General features: G+C 49.4%; 1 protein-coding gene across 1 annotated transcript in view; it reads right to left on the reverse strand.

Annotated features, from left to right (window-relative positions):
* Window positions 1–6: 6 nt before the first annotated feature.
* LOC139587219 (zinc finger protein Eos-like) overlaps window positions 7–20,127 on the reverse strand; it is a gene marked incomplete at both ends in the record, with an annotated part of 28,631 nt that continues 8,510 nt past the window's right edge. Inside the window, 7 exon segments of the mRNA XM_071421276.1 lie at window positions 7–183; window positions 186–368; window positions 371–477; window positions 7,117–7,242; window positions 11,882–12,013; window positions 13,824–13,991; window positions 16,712–16,951. Coding sequence (XP_071277377.1) covers window positions 7–183; window positions 186–368; window positions 371–477; window positions 7,117–7,242; window positions 11,882–12,013; window positions 13,824–13,991; window positions 16,712–16,951 — 1,133 coding nt within the window.

Consider the following 20,127-nt stretch of genomic DNA (forward strand, 5'->3'; position numbering starts at 1 on the left):
CCGCGCCGCCCCCTCCTGCTCCTCCTTGGGCTCCTCCTTGGCGTAAGCGGGGCTGTGGCGGCTGCTGCCGCCGCCCGCTCGCTCCTCCTGGATGCTCTCGGTGTCCGTGGAGTCCTGGCAGCCGTTGGACGGGGACGCCGCGGTCCTCACCGGCACCGGCGCGGCTGCGGGAAAATCACCGGGATGCCCTCGGCGCCGTCCTCGGAGGAATCGCGGCCCCGCGGCAGCTCGAGGCGGGCGGGCAGCGCCTGGATCTGCGTGTACACGGAGCTGATGACCGGCGTGACCTCGGTGATGCAGTTGGTGGCCAGGCGGAGCGGGCGCAGAGGGTCCCCGGCGCCCAGCAGGGACAGGGGGCCCGGCGTAGGGAGGGGTCCAGGGCGTGCCCGCGGGCAGGAACCACCTCCACGTCCTTGTCGAAAGCGGGGCTGACATCGAAGGGCAGCTCCGAGAGGGCGAAGCGCATCTGCTTCTCGCCTGAGGGGGGTTCGGAAAGTGAAACCGTGAAAATTCTGTGGGGCTGCTTTTGTGAGGAGATCTGGGTGTCAGGGGGTGCTCAAACCAAACCTGACTCCCCGCCACACATTCGGGATGAAAATGGTTTTATTTTCTATCGTTTTGTGGCTTTTATGTGAATTATTAAACTTATTTTGTTCTATTGTGTTCATGGATTCCAGCCAAGCTTGGCTCCCCCTTCAATTTCGCCCATAGTTTCTCTTTATGATTATACAATAATTATGTTTAATTACTAAATGTTCATCTCATCCACCAATTCTATCGTTTCTCTGCTTAGGCAGGTGCAGGGATCTGAAAAAACACAAAGCCCGACGTCTTCAGAGCCCGAGAATTAACATAAAATGAACATTGTCCAGGGCACCGCTATCAGGGTGGGGAGAGGGGGCACCCCGAAATCACAGAGAGGGAGGGAGAGGGGACACCCCAAAATCAGAGAGAGAGAGAGGGGACACCCCGAAATCAGAGAGAGGGGTTGGGGCACCCCAAAATCAAAGAGAGGGAGTGGAGACACCCCAAAGTCAGAGAGAGGGAATGGGGACACCCCAGAATCAGAGAGAGGAGTTGGGGACACCCCAAAGTCAAAGAGAGGAGTTGGGGACACCTCGAAATCAGAGAGAGGGAGTGGGGACACCCTCAGGGCACCCCGAAATCAGAGAGAGGGAGAGGGGGCACCCCGAAATCAAAGAGAGGAGTTGGAGACACCCTCAGGGCACCCCAAAATGAGAGAGAGGAGTTGGGGACACCCCGGAATCAGAGAGAGGGAATGGGGACACCCCGGAATCAGGGAGAGAGAGTGGGGACACCCCGGAATCAGAGAGAGGGGCTGGGGACACCCTCAGGGCACCCCAAAATGAGAGAGAGGGGATGGGGGCACCCCGAAATCAAAGAGAGGGAGTGGGACACCCCTAAGTCAAAGAGAGGGAATGGGGACACCCGAAATCAGAGAGAGGGAGTGGGGGACACCCTGAAATCAGAGAGACAGAGTGGGGACACCCCAGAATCAGGGAGAGGGAGTGGGGACACCCTGAAATCAGAGAGAGGGAATGGGGACACCCCAAAATCAGAGAGAGGAGTTGGGGACACCCTGGAATCAGGGAGAGGGGAGAGGGGGCATCCCAAAGTCAGAGAGAGGGGTTGGGGACACCCTCAGGAGACCCCGAAATCAGAAAGAGGGGTTGGGGACACCCCGGAATAAGAGAGAGGGAGTGGGGGACACCCTCAGGGCACCCCAAAATCAGAGAGAGGGAGTGGGGTGGGATAGAGACACCTTGAAATCAGAGAGGGAGTGGAGACACCTCAAAGTCAAAGATAAGGGTTGGGGACACCTCGAAATCAGGGAGAGGGAATGGGGGACACCCTGAAATCAGAGAGAGGAGTTGGGGACACCCCGAAATCAAACAGAGGGAGTGGGGACACCCCAAAGTCAGAGAGAGGAGTTGGGGACACCCTCAGGACACCCCAAAATGGGAGAGAGGGAGTGGGGTGGGATAGGGACACCCTGAGATCAGAGAGACGGAGTGGGGACACCCCAAAGTCACAGAGAGAGGGGTTGGGGACACCCTCAGGGGCACCCCGAAATCAGAGAGAAGGGCATGGGGTGAGATGAGGGCACCCCAAAATCACTGAGAGAGGGCTTGGAGTGGGATGAGGGCACCCCAAAATCACTGAGAGGGGTTGGAGACACTCTAAAGTCACTGAGAGAGAGGTCAGGGGCACCCCAAAATCAGAGAGAGGGCTTGGGGTGGGATAGAGACACCCTGAAATCAGAGAGAGGGGTTGGGGACACCCTCAGGGCACCCCAAAATCAGAGAGAAGGGCATGGGGTGAGATGAGGGCACCCCAAAATCACTGAGAGAGGGCTTGGAGCAGGATGAGGGCACCCCAAAATCACTGAGAGGGGTTGGGGACACCCTCAGGACACCCCAAAATCACTGAGAGAGGGGTTGGGGACACCCTCAGGACACCCCAAAATCACTGAGAGGGGTTGGGGACACCCTCAGGACACCCCAAAATCACTGAGAGGGGTTGGGGACACCCTCAGGACACCCCAAAAATCACTGAGAGGGCTTGGGGTGGGATGAGGACACCCAAAGATGTGATTTTTTTAATTTTGAGGATGTTTTGTTAATTCGAGTGGCTTCTTTTAATTTAAGGGGTTCATTTCTATTTCCAGGGGAGAAATTTTGAATTTTGAGGAGGTTTTGTTAATTTGACAGATTTTTTTGGTAATTTGAGAAGTTTTTAATTTGAGAAGTATTTTTCTTTTGAGGGGTTTGTCTTTAAATCAAGTTTTTTTTGTTTTTAATTTGAAGGCAGAATTCTTTAATTTGAGGGGTTAATTTTTGATATTTGAGGGGTTAATTTTTGAATTTGAGGGGTTTTTTGTTAATTTGAGGAATATTTTGTTTATCTGAGCCAGTTATTTATTAATTTGAGGAGGTTTTTGGTTAATTTGAGGCCCATTTGAAGGCCTTTGTGTGCAGGGATTCCCTTTCCTGCCCCACATCTCCCAGGGGGAATTTTTCCAACTTTTTCAGTCTTTACCCCCAAATTTCTGGGGCTTGGAGCATTTCCTCTGGGTTTTTTGTTAATTCAAGTGGTTTTTTTGGTTAATTTTGCTGATATTTTTTAAATTAAAGGGGTTTTCTTCAGTGTGAGGGGAAATTTCTTTAATTAAAGCTTTTTTTAAAAAATGAGTTGCTTTCCTTTTGATTTGAATTTATATTTTTCAGCTCGAGCTGTTTTTTTGTTAATTTGAGGAGTTTTTTGTTAATTTGCAGATATTTTTTCATTTAAGGGGTTTTTTTTTTAGTGTGAGGGGAAATTTCTTTAATTAAAGGGTTTAAAAAAAAATCAGTTGCTTTTCTTTTAGCTTGAATTTATATTTTCAATTTGAGCAGGTTTTTTGTTAATTCGAGGCCTTTGTGGGGGATTTAAGGAGTTTTTTTGAAATGTGAGGGGAAAATTTTTACATTAAATTTTTTGTTGTTGTTTTTTTTTAAAGAGATGCTTTTAATTTGAATATATCTTTCAATTTGACCCTTTTTTTGTTAATTTGAGACCCATTTTGAGGCTTTTGTGTGGGGATTCCACTCCCCCCTCACACCCGGCCGTCCCTGAGGCCGCCCCTCACTTCCCGCCGAGGGAATTTTTTCCATTTTCCCATCATTTCATCTTTTCCTTACCCACAAATTTCTGCGGCTTGGAGCATTTCCTCTGTGTTTTTGTTGATTTGAGGATTTTTTTTTAGTTAATTTGCTGGTATTTTTACATTTAAGGGTTTTTTTTTTTTAAATGTGAGGGGAAATTTCTTTAATTAAAGTTTTTTTTTTAAGAATTACTTGCTTTTCTTTTAATTTGATATTATATTTTTCAATTTAAGCCGTTTTTTTTCTTAATTTGAAGCTTTTGTGTGGGGATTCCCCTTCCCGCGCCGCTCCCCCCTCACACCCGGCCGTCCCTGAGGCCGCCCCTCACTTCCCGCCAGGGGAATTTTTCCAGCTTTTTCTCACACTGGAATTTCTGGAGCTTGGAGCATTTCCCCTCAGGTTTTGATTATGAGGATTTTTTAGTTAATTTGCGGGGGTTTTTTTAATTTTTTTTTTTTTTTTTTTTTTGGTGTGTGTGAGGGAATTTTTTGATTTTTTTTTTCTTTTTAAAATGTGTTACTTTTCTTTTATTTTAAATTTATATTTTTCATTTCTGGCCGGTTTTTTCTTAATTTGAAACCTATTCTGAGGCCTTTGTGAGGGGATTCCCCTTCCCGCGCCGCTCCCCCACCCCCCCCCCCCCCCCCCCCCACCCGGCCGTTCCTGAGGCCGCCCCTCACTTCCCGCCAAGGGAATTTTTTCCATTTTCCCATCATTTCCATCTTTTCCTTACCCACAAATTTCTGCGGCTTGGAGCATTTCCTCTGTGTTTTTGTTGATTTGAGGATTTTTTTGGTTAATTTACGGGCATTTTTTTCATGTAAGCGTTTATTTTTTTTAATGGGAGGGGAAATTTTAATTATTTTTTTTAAATGAGTTGTTTTTCTTCTAATTTGACTATATTTTTCTATTTGAACTGTTTTTTGTTAATTTGAAGCTTTTTGTGAGGGGATTCCCCTTCCCGCGCCGCTCCCCCCCCTCCTCACACCCGGCCGTCCCTGAGGCCGCCCCTCACTTCCCGCCGAGGGAATTTTTCCATTTTCCCATCATTTCCATCTTTTCCTTACCCACAAATTTCTGCGGCTTGGAGCGTTTCCTCCGTATTTTTGTTGATTTGAGGATTTTTTTTGGTTAATTTGCTGGTATTTTTACATTTAAGGGTTTTTTTTTAAATGTGAGGGGAAATTTCTTTAATTAAAGGGCTTTTTTAAGAATTACTTGCTTTTCTTTTAATTTGATATTATATTTTTCAATTTAAGCTGTTTTTTCCTTAATTTGAAGCTTTTGTGAGGGGATTCCCCTTCCCGCGCCGCTCCCCCCCCTCCTCACACCCGGCCATCCCTGAGGCCGCCCCTCACTTCCCGCCGAGGAATTTTTTCCATTTTCCCATCATTTCCATCTTTTCCTTACCCACAAATTTCTGCGGCTTGGAGCATTTCCTCTGTGTTTTTGTTGATTTGAGGATTTTTTTTGGTTAATTTACGGGCATTTTTTTCATGTAAGCGTTTATTTTTTTTAATGGGAGGGGAAATTTTAATTATTTTTTTAAATGAGTTGTTTTTCTTCTAATTTGACTATAATTTTTCTATTTAAACTGTTTTTTGTTAATTTGAGGCTTTTGTGTGGGGATTCCCCTTCCCGCGCCGCTCCCCCCCCTCCTCACACCCGGCCGTCCCTGAGGCCGCCCCTCACTTCCCGCCGAGGGAATTTTTTCCATTTTCCCATCATTTCCATCTTTTCCTTACCCACAAATTTCTGCGGCTTGGAGCATTTCCTCTGTGTTTTTGTTGATTTGAGGAAATTTTTTTTTGGTTAATTTACGGGTATTTTTTTCATGTAAGCGGTTATTTTTTTTTTTTTTAATGTGAGGGGAAATTTTAATTTTTTTTTTAATGAGTTGCTTTTAATTTGACTTTATATTTTTCTATTTGAACTGTTTTTGGTTAATTTGAGGCTTTTGTGTGGGGATTCCCCTTCCCGCGCCGCTCCCCCCCCCCCTCACACCCGGCCGTCCCTGAGGCCGCCCCTCACTTCCGCCGAGGGGAATTTTTTCCATTTTCCCATCATTTCCATCCTTTCCTTACTCACAAATTTCTGCGGCTTGGAGCATTTCCTCCGTGTTTTTGTTGATTTGAGGATTTTTTTGGTTAATTTACGGGTATTTTTTTCATGTAAGCGTTTTGTTTTTTTTTAATGTGAGGGGAAATTTTAATTATTTTTTTAAATGAGTTGTTTTCTTTTAATTTGATATTATATTTTTCAATTAAGCTGTTTTTTCCTTAATTTGAAGCTTTTGTGAGGGGATTCCCCTTCCCGCGCCGCTCCCGCGCCGCTCCCCCCCCCCCCCCCCCCCCCACCCGGCCGTTCCTGAGGCCGCCCCTCACTTCCCGCCGAGGGAATTTTTTCCATTTTCCCATCATTTCCATCTTTTCCTTACCCACAAATTTCTGCGGCTTGGAGCATTTCCTCCGTATTTTTGTTGATTTGAGGATTTTTTTTGTTAATTTACGGGCATTTTTTTCATGTAAGCGGTTATTTTTTTTTTTAATGTGAGGGGAAATTTTAATTATTTTTTTAAATGAGTTGTTTTTCTTCTAATTTGACTTTATATTTTTCTACTTGAACTGTTTTTTGTTAATTTGAGGCTTTTGTGAGGGGATTCCCCTTCCCGCGCCGCTCCCCCCCCTCCTCACACCCGGCCGTCCCTGAGGCCGCCCCTCACTTCCCGCCGAGGGAATTTTTTCCATTTTCCCATCATTTCCATCTTTTCCTTACCCACAAATTTCTGCGGCTTGGAGCATTTCCTCTGTGTTTTTGTTGATTTGAGGAAATTTTTTTTTGGTTAATTTACGGGTATTTTTTTCATGTAAGCGGTTATTTTTTTTTTTTTAATGTGAGGGGAAATTTTAAATTTTTTTTTAATGAGTTGCTTTTAATTTGACTTTATATTTTTCTATTTGAACTGTTTTTGGTTAATTTGAGGCTTTTGTGTGGGGATTCCCCTTCCCGCGCCGCTCCCCCCCCCCCTCACACCCGGCCGTCCCTGAGGCCGCCCCTCACTTCCCGCCGAGGGAATTTTTTCCATTTTCCCATCATTTCCATCCTTTCTTTACCCACAAATTTCTGCGGCTTGGAGCATTTCCTCCGTATTTTTGTTGATTTGAGGATTTTTTTGGTTAATTTACGGGCATTTTTTTCATGTAAGCGGTTATTTTTTTTTTTAATGTGAGGGGAAATTTTAATTATTTTTTTAAATGAGTTGTTTTTCTTTTAATTTGACTTTATATTTTTCTACTTGAACTGTTTTTTGTTAATTTGAGGCTTTTGTGAGGGGATTCCCCTTCCCGCGCCGCTCCCCCCCCTCCTCACACCCGGCCGTCCCTGAGGCCGCCCCTCACTTCCCGCCGAGGGAATTTTTTCCATTTTCCCATCATTTCCATCTTTTCCTTACCCACAAATTTCTGCGGCGTGGATCGTTTCCTCTTGGTGAAGCTCCCTGCCAACCGCTCGATAAAGGTGGGGCGCTCAGGGTGCAGCAACGCCTCAGGCACCATGTCCAGCTCCCGGATTTCCTCTCCTGCAGAACGCAAACAAAGAGGGAAAAAAAAAAAAAAAAAAAAAAAAAAAAAAAAAAAAAAAAAAATCCCGGGATGAGCGGGGCGGGAGCTGCGGGCTGGGAGGGCCCCTGGGAGCGGCTGCCGGAGCCCGAGCTTACCCCGTGCGTGTCCCCGCGGCTCCCGGATCCCTCCTGCTTCCAGCGGGGCCCCGCTCCTGCCGCGGTGAGGGGGGGAGAGGAGGCGGCTTCAGGCCTGCGATTGTTCCGCCGGCCCCGCCATGGCCCCCGGGGGAAAAGCGGCTGGGGATGGGGCCTGAGCTGGGGGTGGGCACTGAGCTTAAAAATTCTGCCGGGGAATGGGCACGGAGTGTAAAAATCCGGGTTGGGAATGGCCCCTGAGCCCGGGGATTCCGGCTGGGGATGGTCACTGGTGCCGGAAATGCTGCTCTGAAATGGCCCCTGGATTCCAATCGGGAATGGGCCCTGATCCTAAAAATCCTGCTCAGGAATGGCCCTGATCCTAAAAATCCTGCTCAGGAATGGGCCCTGATCCTAAAAATCCTGGTCAGGAATGGGCCCTGATCCTAAAAATCCTGGTCAGGAATGGGCCCTGATCCGAAAAATCCTGGTCAGGAATGGGCCCTGATCCTAAAAATCCTGGTCAGGAATGGGCCCTGATCCCAGAAATCCTGGTCTGGAATGGGCCCTGATCCCAGAAATCCTGGTCTGGAATGGGCCCTGATCCCAGAAATCCTGGTCTGGAATGGGCCCTGATCCCAGAAATCCTGGTCTGGAATGGTCCCTGATCCTAAAAATCCTGGTCAGGAATAGTCCCCGATCCTAAAAATCCTGCTCTGAAATGGCCCCTGGATTCCAATCGGGAATGGGCCCTGATCCTAAAAATCCTGGTCAGGAATGGGCCCTGATCCTAAAAATCCTGGTCCCAAAAACTCCTGGTCTGGAATGGCCCCTGAGCCAGGGGATTGTGGTCAGGAATGGTCACTGATCCCAGAAATCCTGCTTGGGAATGGTCCCTGATCCTAAAAATCCTGGTCAGGAACAGCCCCTGATCCTAAAAATCCTGGTCAGGGCTGGCCCTGATATTAAAAATCCTGGTCAGGAACAGCCCCTGATCCTAAAAATCCTGCTCAGGAATGGGCCCTGATCCTAAAAATCCTGGTCAGGAATGGGCCCTGATCCTAAATATTCTGCTCAGGAATGGGCCCTGATCCTAAAAATCCTGGTCAGGAACAGTCCCTGATCCTAAAAATCCTGGTCAGGAATGGGCCCTGATCCTAAAAATCCTGCTCTGAAATGGCCCCTGGATTCCAATCGGGAATGGGCCCTGATCCTAAAAATCCTGGTCCCAAAAAATCCTGGTCTGGAATGGCCCCTGAGACAGGGGATTGTGGTCAGGAATGGTCACTGATCCCAGAAATCCTGCTCGGGAATGGTCCCTGATCCTAAAAATCCTGGTCAGGAATAGTTCCTGATCCTAAAAATCCTGGTCAGGAATGAGCCCTGATATTAAAAATCTTGGTCTGGAATGGGCCCTGATCCTAAAAATCCTGCTCTGAAATGAATGCTGGACCAGGGGATTCTGGTCAGGACTGGGCCCTGATCCTAAAAATCCCAATCAGGAATGGGCCCTGATCCTGGGAATCCCAGTGGGGAATGTTCCCAAAAATCCCACTCTGAAATGGGCCCTGATCCTGGGAATCCCAATTTGGGATATTCCCAAAAATCCTGCTCTGAAATGGCCCCTAATCCTCAAAATCCCAGTGGGGAATGTTCCCAAAAATCCCACTCTGAAATGGGCCCTGATCCGGGGAACCCCAATTTGGGATATTCCCAAAATCCTGCTCTGAAATGGGCCCTGATCCTGGGAACCCCAATTTGGGATATTCCCAAAAATCCCATTCTGAAATGGGCCCTGATCCTGGGAATCCCAATTTGGGATATTCCCAAAAATCCCATTCTGAAATGGGCCCTGATCCTGGGAATCCCAATTTGGGATATTCCCAAAAATCCTGCTTTGAAATGGGCCTTGATCCTGGGAATTCTAATGGGGAATATTCCCAAAAATCCCATTCTGAAATGGGCCCTGATCCTGGGAATCCCAATGGGGAATATTCCCAAAAATCCTGCTTTGAAATGGGCCCTGGTCCTGGGAATCCCAATTTGGGATATTCCCAAAAATCCCAATTTTTGGGATTTTTGCTCTGAAACGGGCCCTGATCCTAAATATCCCAGTGGTTCCAGAGGCCCGGGAATGCCCCAATTTTGGCTTTTTCCAGGAAAATTCTGCTTTCCTGCAGCTCCCAAGGCTGGAAAAGGCTCTGGGAAGTTCTGGGAATGGGGTTTGGCCTCAGGGATTTGGGATCTGCTGTGGGGTCACGGCACCGGGAGCACGATCCCAACACTTCCCAAACCTTCCCAGGGATTTGGGGTCACATTCCCAAACATTTCCATGGGTTTGGGGTCACATTCCCAAACCTTCCCAGGGATTTGGGGTCACATTCCCAAACATTTCCATGGATTTGGGGTCACATTCCCAAACATTTCCATGGATTTGGGGTCACATTCCCGACCCTTTCCCAGGGATTCGGGGTCACATTCCCACCCCAGTTCTGGTCCCCAGGGGTTTCGGATCCAGGATTTTTGTGGGATTTTCCTGGGGTTTCTTCAGGATTTTCCCAGGATTTCTTCAGGATTTTTCATTGATTTCCCTGGGATTTTTCCAGGATTTTCCCTGGGATTTTCCCAGAATTTCTTTGGGATTTCCCTGGGAATTTTCCAGGATTTCCCTGGGAATTTTCCAGGATTTTCCTGGGATTTTCCCAGAATTTCTTCAGGATTTTCCTGGGATTTTCCCAGGATTTCTTCAGGATTTTTCATTGATTTCCCTGGGAATTTTCCAGGATTTCCCTGGGACTTTTACCAGAATTTCTTCAGGATTTTTCCAGGATTTCCCTGGGATTTTCCCAGAATTTCTTTGGGATTTCCCTGGGAATTTCTTCAGGATTTTCCTGGGATTTTCCCAGGATTTCTTCAGGATTTTTCATTGATTTCCCTGGGAATTTTCCAGGATTTCCCTGGGACTTTTACCAGAATTTCTTCAGGATTTTTCCAGGATTTCCCTGGGATTTTCCCAGAATTTCTTTGGGATTTCCCTGGGAATTTTCCAGGATTTTCCTGGGATTTTCCCGGGGTTTCTTCAGGATTTTTCCAGGATTTCCCTGGGATTTTTCCAGGATTTCCCTAGAATTTCTTCAGGATTTTCCTGGGATTTTCCCGGGGTTTTTTCAGGATTTTTCATTCATTTCCCTGGGATTTTTCCAGGATTTCCCTGGGATTTTCCCAGAATTTCTTTGGGATTTCCCTGGGAATTTTCCAGGATTTTCCTGGGATTTTCCCAGGATTTCTTCAGGATTTTTCATTGATTTCCCTGGGATTTTTCCAGGATTTCCCTGGGAATTTTCCAGGATTTTCCTGGGATTTTCCCAGGATTTCTTCCAGATTTTTCGTTGATTTTTTTCTGAGATTTTTCCAGGATTTCCCTGGGATTTTTCCAGGATTTTCCAGCATTTCCAGACCCACCTGTTTGTGCAGGGTTTTCCATTGGAGGCTCCTTCATCCGTGGATTTGGGATCCCAATTCCCCATTCCCACCCCATTCCCTGTCCCTGGGGGTTTGGGATCTGGGATTTTTGTGGGATTTTCCTTGGATTTTTCCACGATTTTTTCGTGATTTCTCTGGGATTTTTCTGTGATTTTTCCCTGGGATTTTTGTGGGATTTTCCTGGGATTTTCTTGGTATTTTCTTGGGATTTCTCCGGGATTTTTCTGTGATTTTTCCAGGACTTTTCCTGGATTTTGGTGGGATTTTTGTGGGATTTTTCCATGATTTTCCTGGGATTTTCCCAGTATTTCTCTTGGATTTCTCCAGGATGTTCCTGGAATTTTTCTGTGATTTTTCCAGGACTTTTCCCGGATTTTTGTGGGATTTTTCCAGGACTTTTCCCGGATTTTTCTGTGATTTTTCCAGGACTTTTCCCGGATTTTTGTGGGATTTTTCCAGGACTTTTCCAGGATTTTTGTGGTGTTTTCCCAGACCCACCTGTCTGTGCAGGGCTGTCCCTCTGCAGCGCTCCCTGTGCCCGTGGATTTGGGATCCCAATTCCCCATTCCCTGTCCCTGGGGCTTTGAGATCTGGAATTTTTGTGGGATTTTTCCAGGGATTTCCCTGGGATTTTCTCGGTATTTCTCCGGGATTTTCCTGGAATTTTTCTGTGATTTTCCCAGGACTTTTCCCGGATTTTTGTGCGATTTTTGTGGGATTTTCCTGGGATTTTTCTGGGATTTCTCTGGGATTTCTCCGGGATTTTCCTGGGATTTTCCTGGGATTTCTCCGGGATTTTCCTGGGATTTTCCTGGGATTTTCCCATGATTTCTCCAGGATTTTTCTGGGATTTTTCCAGGATTCCCAGACCCACCTGTCTGTGCAGGGCTCTCCCTCTGCAGCGCTCCCTGTGCCCGTGGATTTGGGATCCCAATTCCCCATTCCCAGTCCCTGGGGCTTTGGGATCTGGAATTTTCCCAGATTTTCCAGGATTTTCCAGGATTTTTGTGGGATTTTTGTGTTGTTTTCCCAGACCCACCTGTCTGTGCAGGGCTGTCCCTCTGCAGGAAGCCGTGGCAGCGCTCCCTGTGCTCCTCCAGGCTGCTCTGCTGTTTGTAGCTGCGGCCACACGAGCTGCACTTGTAGGGTTTGCCCACGGTCGGGGAGGAAACTGGGGAAAAACAGGGCATGGGATCAGGATTTGGGGTTTGGAAATCAGGATTTGGGGTTTGGAAGTCAGGATTTGGGATTTGGGACCCAGGGTCTCCCAGTGTGAGCTGCACTTGTAGGGTTTGCCCACAGCTGGGGATGAGAATGGCAACAGGGAAAGGGACATGGGATGAGGATTTGGGATTTGGAAATCAGGATTTGGGATTTGGGATTTGGGACCCAGGGTCTCCCAGTGTGAGCTGCACCTGTAGGGTTTGCCCACGGTCGGGGAGAAAATGGGGAATGGGAATGGGGAAAGGACATGGGATGAGGATTTGGGATTTGGAAATCAGGATTTGGGATTTGGGATCTGGGATTTGGAGAACTGCGTTTCTTTAGGATTTCCCCTCCCGTTTCCCACTGCTCTCCACCCTTGGAAAAACCCAAGAATTCCCCTGTGAAGCCCAAGAAACCACCCTGAACCAACAGTGGGACCCCTTCCCACCAAAGCACGGCCATTATCCCCCACTCCCAACATTCCCAACATTCCCAACATTCCCAACATTCCCAACATTCCCAACATTCCCAACATCCCCAACATTCCCAACATCCCCAACCCCACTCCCAACCCCAATCCCCAACATTCCCAACATTCCCAACCCCATTCCCATCATCCCCACCATCCCCAACCCATCCCAAACATTCCCAACCCCTTTCCCAACATCCCCAACCCCATTCCCACCATTCCCAACCCCATACCCAACCCCATCCTCACCATCCCAAATCCAATCCCAAACATTCCCAACCCCATCCAACCCATTCCCAACCTATCCCCAACATTCCCAACCTATCCCCAACATTCCCAACCCCATTCCCAACATTCTCAACCCCATTCCCAGCACTCCCACCCCATTCCCAACCCATCCCCACCATCCCAAACATTCCTAACCCCATCCCCATCCCCACCCCCATTCCCAACCCACTCCCAACATCCCCAACCCCATCCCCAACCCATTCCCACCATTCTCAACCCCATTCCCAAGCCCATCCAACCCATCCCCAACATCCCCAACCCCATTCCCACCCCACTCCCAACATTCCCAACTCCATCCTCACCATCCCCAACCCCACTCCCAATATTCCCACCCCATCCCACCCTGTTCCCGGCCTGTTCCCACCCCGTTCCCACCCCATTCCCACCATTCCCAGCCCATTCCCAGCACTCCCACCCTGTTCCCACCATTCCCACCCCATTCCCACCCCATTCCCACCCCATTCCCTGCCTGTTCCCACCCCATTCCCACCCCATCCCCACCATTCCTGCCCCATCCCCACCCCTTCCCCACCTCATTCCCACCATTCCTGCCCCATCCCCACCCCTTCCCCACCTCATTCCCACCATTCCCACCTCATTCCCACCATTCCCACCTCATTCCCACCCCGTTCCCACCCCATTCCCACCATTCCCAGCATCCCCACCCCGTTCCCACCCTATCCCCAACCCCACTCCCAACACTCCCACCCCATTCCCACCATCCCCACCCCATTCCCACCATCCCCACCCCATCCCCACCCCATCCCCACCCCATCCCCACCCCATCCCCACCCCATCCCCACCCCATTCCCACCCCATTCCCAGCATTCCCGCCCCGTTCCCTCCCTCACCGGAGTGTGTGCGCAGGTGCCCGCTGAGGGCGTCGCGGCGCCGGAGCACTCCCATCCCATTCCCATCCCATTCCCACCCCGTTCCCACCATTCCCACCATCCCCACCCCATCCCCACCCCATCCCCACCCCATCCCCACCCCGTTCCCGCCCCGTTCCCTCCCTCACCGGAGTGTGTGCGCAGGTGCCCGCTGAGGGCGTCGCGGCGCCGGCAGGCGTAGGAGCAGAAGGGGCACTTGAAGGGTTTCTCCCCCGAGTGCAGCTTGATGTGGCGCAGCAGGTTCCCCTTCTGCGTGAAGGAGGCGCCGCACTGCTGGCACTGGAAGGGCCGTTCTCCTGGAAATCCCAAAAAAATCCCAAATTTAACCCCAAATTTAACCATAAACCTGAAAATCCCAAAAGAAAACCCCATAGATTTAACCCCAAATCAGCACTGCTGGCACTGGAAGGGGCGTTCTCCTGGAAACCCCAAAAAAATCCCAAATTTAACCCCAAACCTGCACTGCTGGCACTGGAAGGGCCGTTCTCCTGGAAATCCCAAAAAAACCCCAAATTTAACCCCAAATCAGCACTGCTGGCACTGGAAGGGGCGTTCTCCTGGAAATCCCAAAAAAACCCCAAATTTAACCCCAAATCAGCACTGGAAGGGGCGTTCTCCTGAAAAACCCCAAAAAAACCCCACAGATTTAACCATAAAGCTGCACTGCTGGCACTGGAAGGGCCGTTCTGAAAACCCCAAAAAAACCCCAAATTTAACCCCAAATTTAACCCCAAATCAGCACTGCTGGCACTGGAAGGGGCGTTCTCCTGGAAATCCCAAAAAAACCCCACAGATTTAACCCCAAACCTGAAAATCCCAAAAGAAAACCCCATAGATTTAACCCCAAATCAGCACTGGAAGGGGCGTTCTCCTGAAAAACCCCAAAAAAACCCCACAGATTTAACCATAAACCCACACTGCTGGCACTGGAAGGGCCGTTCTCCTGGAAACCCCAAAAAAATCCCAAATTTAACCCCAAATTTAACCCCAAATCAGCACTGCTGGCACTGGAAGGGCCGTTCTCCTGGAAATCCCAAAAAAATCCCAAATTTAACCCCAAATTTAACCATAAACCTGCACTGCTGGCACTGGAAGGGCCGTTCTCCTGGAAAAACCCCAAAAAAATCCCAAATTTAACCCCAAATTTAACCATAAACCTGAAAATCCCAAAAGAAAACCCCATAGATTTAACCCCAAATCAGCACTGCTGGCACTGGAAGGGCCGTTCTCCTGGAAAGACCCCAAAAAAACCCCAAATTTAACCCCAAATCAGCACTGGAAGGGGCGTTCTCCTGAAAAACCCCAAAAAAACCCCACAGATTTAACCATAAAGCTGCACTGCTGGCACTGGAAGGGCCGTTCTCCTGAAAACCCCAAAAAAATCCCAAATTTAACCCCAAATTTAACCCCAAATCAGCACTGCTGGCACTGGAAGGGGCGTTCTCCTGGAAATCCCAAAAAAATCCCAAATTTAACCCCAAATTTAACCCCAAACCTGCACTGCTGGCACTGGAAGGGCCGTTCTCCTGGAAACCCCAAAAAAATCCCAAATTTAACCCCAAATCAGCACTGCTGGCACTGGAAGGGGCGTTCTCCTGGAAATCCCAAAAAAACCCCAAATTTAACCCCAAATTTAACCCCAAATTTAACCATAAACCTGCACTGCTGGCACTGGAAGGGCCGTTCTCCTGGAAAACCCCAAAAAAACCCCAAATTTAACCCCAAATTTAACCCCAAACATGAAAATCCCAAAAGAAAACCCCACAGATTTAACCCCAAATCTGGCACTGGAAGGGGCATTCTCCTGGAAACCCCAAAAAAATCCCAAATTTAACCCCAAACCTGCACTGCTGGCACTGGAAGGGGCGTTCTCCTGGAAAACCCAAAATTCCCATTTTTTCCTCAAAATTCCCATTTTTTTCCCCATTTTTCCCCATTTTTTTCCCCATTTTCTCCCCGTTTTCTCACCGCTGTGGCTGCGCTTGTGCACCATGAGCACGTTGGGCCTGATGCAGCCCAAATCCCATTTTTGGCCATTTTCGCCCCGTTTTTTCCCATTTTTTCCCCGTTTTTTCCCATTTTTTCCCTGTTTTTTCCCATTTTTTCCCGTTTCCCCCCATTTTCTCACTGCTGTGGCTGCGCTTGTGCACCATGAGCACGTTGGGCCCGATGCAGCCCAATCCCATTTTTGACCATTTTTGCCCCGTTTTTTCCCATTTTTGGCCATTTTATCCCCGTTTTTTCCCGTTTTTTCCCATTTTTGTTGGGTTTTGCCCCATTCCCTCACCGGTGTGGCTGCGCTTGTGCACCATGAGCACGTTGGGCCCGATGCAGCCCAATCCCATTTTTGGCCATTTTCGCCCCGTTTTTTCCCATTTTTGGCCATTTTTGCCCCATTTTTCCCCCGTTTTTTCCCGTTTTTGGCCATTTTCGCCCCATTTTTTCCCATTTTTGGCCATTTTTTCCCCGTTTTTTCCCGTTTTTTCCCCGTTTTTTCCCATTTTTCCCATTTCCCCCCATTCCCTCACCACTGTGGCTGCGCTTGTGCACCATGAGCACATTGGGCCCGATGCAGCCCAATCCCATTTTTGACCATTTTTGCCCCGTTTTTTCCCATTTTTGGCCATTTTTTCCCCATTTTTTCCCATTTTTGGCCATTTTCGCCCCGTTTTTGCCCCATTTTTTCCCATTTTTCCCCATTTTTCCCATTCCCTCACCGGTGTGGCTGCGCTTGTGCACCATGAGCACGTTGGGCCCGATGCAGCCCAAATCCCATTTTTGGCCATTTTCACCCCATTTTTTCCCATTTTCCCCCCGTTTTTTCCCATTTTTTCCCCGTTTTTCCCCGTTTTTTCCCGTTTTCCCCCGTCCCCTCACCGGTGTGGCTGCGCTTGTGCACCATGAGCACGTTGGGCCCGATGCAGCCCAAATCCCCATAACTCCCATTTTTTCCCCGTTTTTGGCCATTTTCACCCCATTTTTTCCCGTTTTTCCCCATTTTTGCTGTTTTCCTCACCGGTGTGGCTGCGCTTGTGCACCATGAGCACGTTGGGCCCGATGCAGACCATGCCGCACACGTCACATTTGAGTTTGCCGTTGGGCAGGCGGATCCCGCCCGGCGAGTGCGGCTCCGGGAAAGGCTCCGGGAAGGGCTCGGGCAGCGGGGACCCCTCCGGGAGCCCCTCCCGGCCCTCCTGGGACAGCGGCCGGCCCTGGGACTCCTCGTCCGAGGACATCTCCACCTTGATGGAATTGGCTGGGAACGGCAAAACGGGGTCAGGAGAGGGGAACGGGGTGGGGAGAGGGGGGAGAATGGGGCAGGAGAGGGGAAAATGGGATGGGGAATGGGGGGAAATGCGGAAAATGGGATGGGGAGAGGGGAAATGGGGCAGGGAAAATGGGGCAGGGAATGGGGAAAATGGGGCAGGGAGAGGGGAAATGGGATCAGGGAAAATGGGGTCAGGAGAGGGGAAAATGGGGTGGGGAGAGGGGAAAATGGGGTGGGGAGAGGGGAAATGGGGCAGGGAGAGGGGAAAATGGGGTGGGGAATGGGAAAAACGAGATGGGAAGAGGGGAAAAAGGGGAAAAATGGGATCAGGAGAGGGGAAAATGCGGAAAATGGGATCAGGAGAAGGGAAAAAGGGGTCAGGAGAGGGGGAAATGGGATCGGGGAAAATGGGATGGGGAGAGGGGAAAATGGGGTCAGGAGAGGGAAAATGGGGCAGGGAATGGGGAAAATGGGGAAAAATGGGATGGGGAGAGTGGAAAATGGGGTCAGGGAAAATGGGGTCAGGAGAGGGAAAATGGGGTGGGGAATGGGGGGAAATGGGGAAAAATGGGATCAGGAGAGGGGAAAATGGGATGGGGAGAGGGGAAATAGGGCAGGGAGAGGGGAAAAATGGGGAAAAATGGGATCAGGAGAGGGGAAATGGGATTGGGAGAGGGGAAAATGGGGCAGGGAGAGGGGAAAATGGGGAAAATGGGATGGGGAATGGGAAAATGGGAAAAATGGGATGGGGAGAAGGGAAAATGGGGCAGGGAGAGGGGAAAATGGGGTGGGAAGAGGGAAAATGGGGCAGGGAGAGGGGAAATGGGGTGGGGAGAGGGAAAATGGGGAAAAATGGGATGGGGAGAGGGGAAGATGGGGCAGGGAATGGGAAGAACGAGATGGGAAGAGGGGAAAAAGGGGAAAAATGGGATCAGGAGAGGGGAAAATGGGATTGGGAGAGGGAAAATGGGATCAGGAGAGGGGAAATGGGGCAGGGAGAGGGGAAAATGGGGAAAATGGGATCAGGAGACGGGAAATGGGGCGGGGAAAATGGGGCAGGGAATGGGGAAAATGGGGAAAAATGGGATGGGGAGAGTGGAAAATGGGATTGGGAGAGGGAAAAATGGGATCAGGAGAGGGGAAAATGGGGCAGGGAGAGGGGAAATGAGATTGGGAGAGGGAAAATGGGGAAAAATGGGATGGGGAATGGGAAAAAACGGGGTCAGGAGAGGGGAAATGGGATCAGGGGAGAGGAAAATGGGGAAAAATGGGATGGGGAGAGGGGAAAATGGGATGGGGAAACGGATTCAGGGAGGGGATTTGGGATCAGGAAGGGGATTTGGGATCAGGGCTGGGATTTGGGATCAGGGAGGGATTTGGGATCAGGGAGAGGATTTGGGATCAGGGCTGGGATTTGGGATCAGGGAGGGATTTGGGATCAGGGAGGGGATTTGGGATCAGGGAAGGGATTTGGGATCAGGGCAGGGATTTGGGATCAGGGCTGGGATTTGGGATCAGGGAAGGGATTTGGGATCAGGGAGGGGATTTGGGATCAGGGCAGGGATTTGGGATCAGGGAGGGGATTTGGGATCAGGGCAGGGATTTGGGATCAGGGCGGGGATTTGGGATCAGGGAGGGGATTTGGGATCAGGGCAGGGATTTGGGATCAGGGCAGGGATTTGGGATCAGGGAGGGGATTTGGGATCAGGGAGGGGATTTGGGATCAGGGCAGGGATTTTGGGTCAGGGCAGGGATTTGGGATCAGGGAGGGATTTGGGATCAGGGAGGGGATTTGGGATCAGGGCTGGGATTTGGGATCAGGGCTGGGATTCCTCCCCCGCCGTTTTTCCCTGGAATTCTGTCTGGGCTCCTCCCCCTGCCCTCCTGGCACCATTCCCACTTTTTTTTTCGGGAATTCTTCCCCCTCTCCCGCCCCGTTGGAATTCCCGGGAATTCGGGAGGGGTCACATTCCACAGGGATTGTCCCACATTCCAGCGGCTCCCTCTGGAATGCTGAGATTCCAGAGCTCCTCCGGGACAGAAAGGAGGGAGGGGAAAAAAAAAAAATGGGAAATAAAAAATTCCCAAAGAATTCCCAAAGAATTCCCAAAGAATTCCCAAAGAATTCCCACATTCCAGAGGCGCCACCCCTTGGAATGCTGCAGTTCCAGAGCTCCCAGGGACAAAAAGGGGATTTGGGAAAAGGATTGAGGGGAATTCCAAGGGTTTTGCACATTCCAGAGGGTTCCCCCAGGGCCTCCCTCCCTGTGGGATGTGGGGATTCCAGGGATTCCTGGGCTCCTCCAGGAAAAATGGGGGGGAAAAGGAGGGGGGGGAGAGAATTCCCAGAGAATTCCAGGGGATTCTGCTCCCAAAATCCCCGAATTTGGGATTGATCCTATCCCAATCCCATTTGGGACTGAAATCCCAGAATTTGGGATTGATCCCATTTCAGTCCTGGAGTTTGGGGTTGATCCCATTTCAGTCCTGGAGTTTGGGATTGAAATCCCAAAATTTGGGATCGATCCCATCCCAATCCCAGAATTTGGGATTGAAATCCTGAGGTTTGGGGTTGAAATCCCAGAATTTGGGATTGATCCCATCTCAGTCCTGGAGCTTGGGATTGAAATCCCAGAATTTGGGACTGTGATCCCATCCCAATCCCATTTGGGACTGAAATCCCAGAATTTGGGATTGAAATCCTGGAGTTTGGGACTGAAATCCCAGAATTTGGGACTGATCCCATCCCAATCCCAAAATTTGGGACTGAAATCCCAGAATTTGGGATTGATCCCATCTCAGTCCTGAAGTTTGGGATTGAAATCCCAGAATTTGGGATTGATTGCAATCCTGGATTTTGGGATTGATCCCACCCCAATCCCTGGAGTTTGGGATTGAAATCCCAGAATTTGGGATTGATCCCATTCCAATCCTGGATCTTGGAATTGATTCCATCCCAATCCCAGTTTGGGACTGAAATCCCAGAATTTGGGATTGAAATTCTGGAGTTTGGGGTTGATCCCATTCCAATCCCAGTTTGGGATCGATCCCACCCAGAATTTGGGATATTTGGGGATATCTTTGGAATATTCTGGGAATATTTTGGGAATATTTCGGGGATATTTTGGGAATATTTTGGGAATATTCCAGCAATATTTTGGTAA

The sequence above is a fragment of the Agelaius tricolor genome, unplaced genomic scaffold (assembly GCF_023055355.1).
Source record: "Agelaius tricolor isolate 1412-34295 unplaced genomic scaffold, bAgeTri1.0.p SCAF_204, whole genome shotgun sequence".
In the NCBI taxonomy this organism is placed as follows: Eukaryota; Metazoa; Chordata; class Aves; order Passeriformes; family Icteridae; genus Agelaius; species Agelaius tricolor.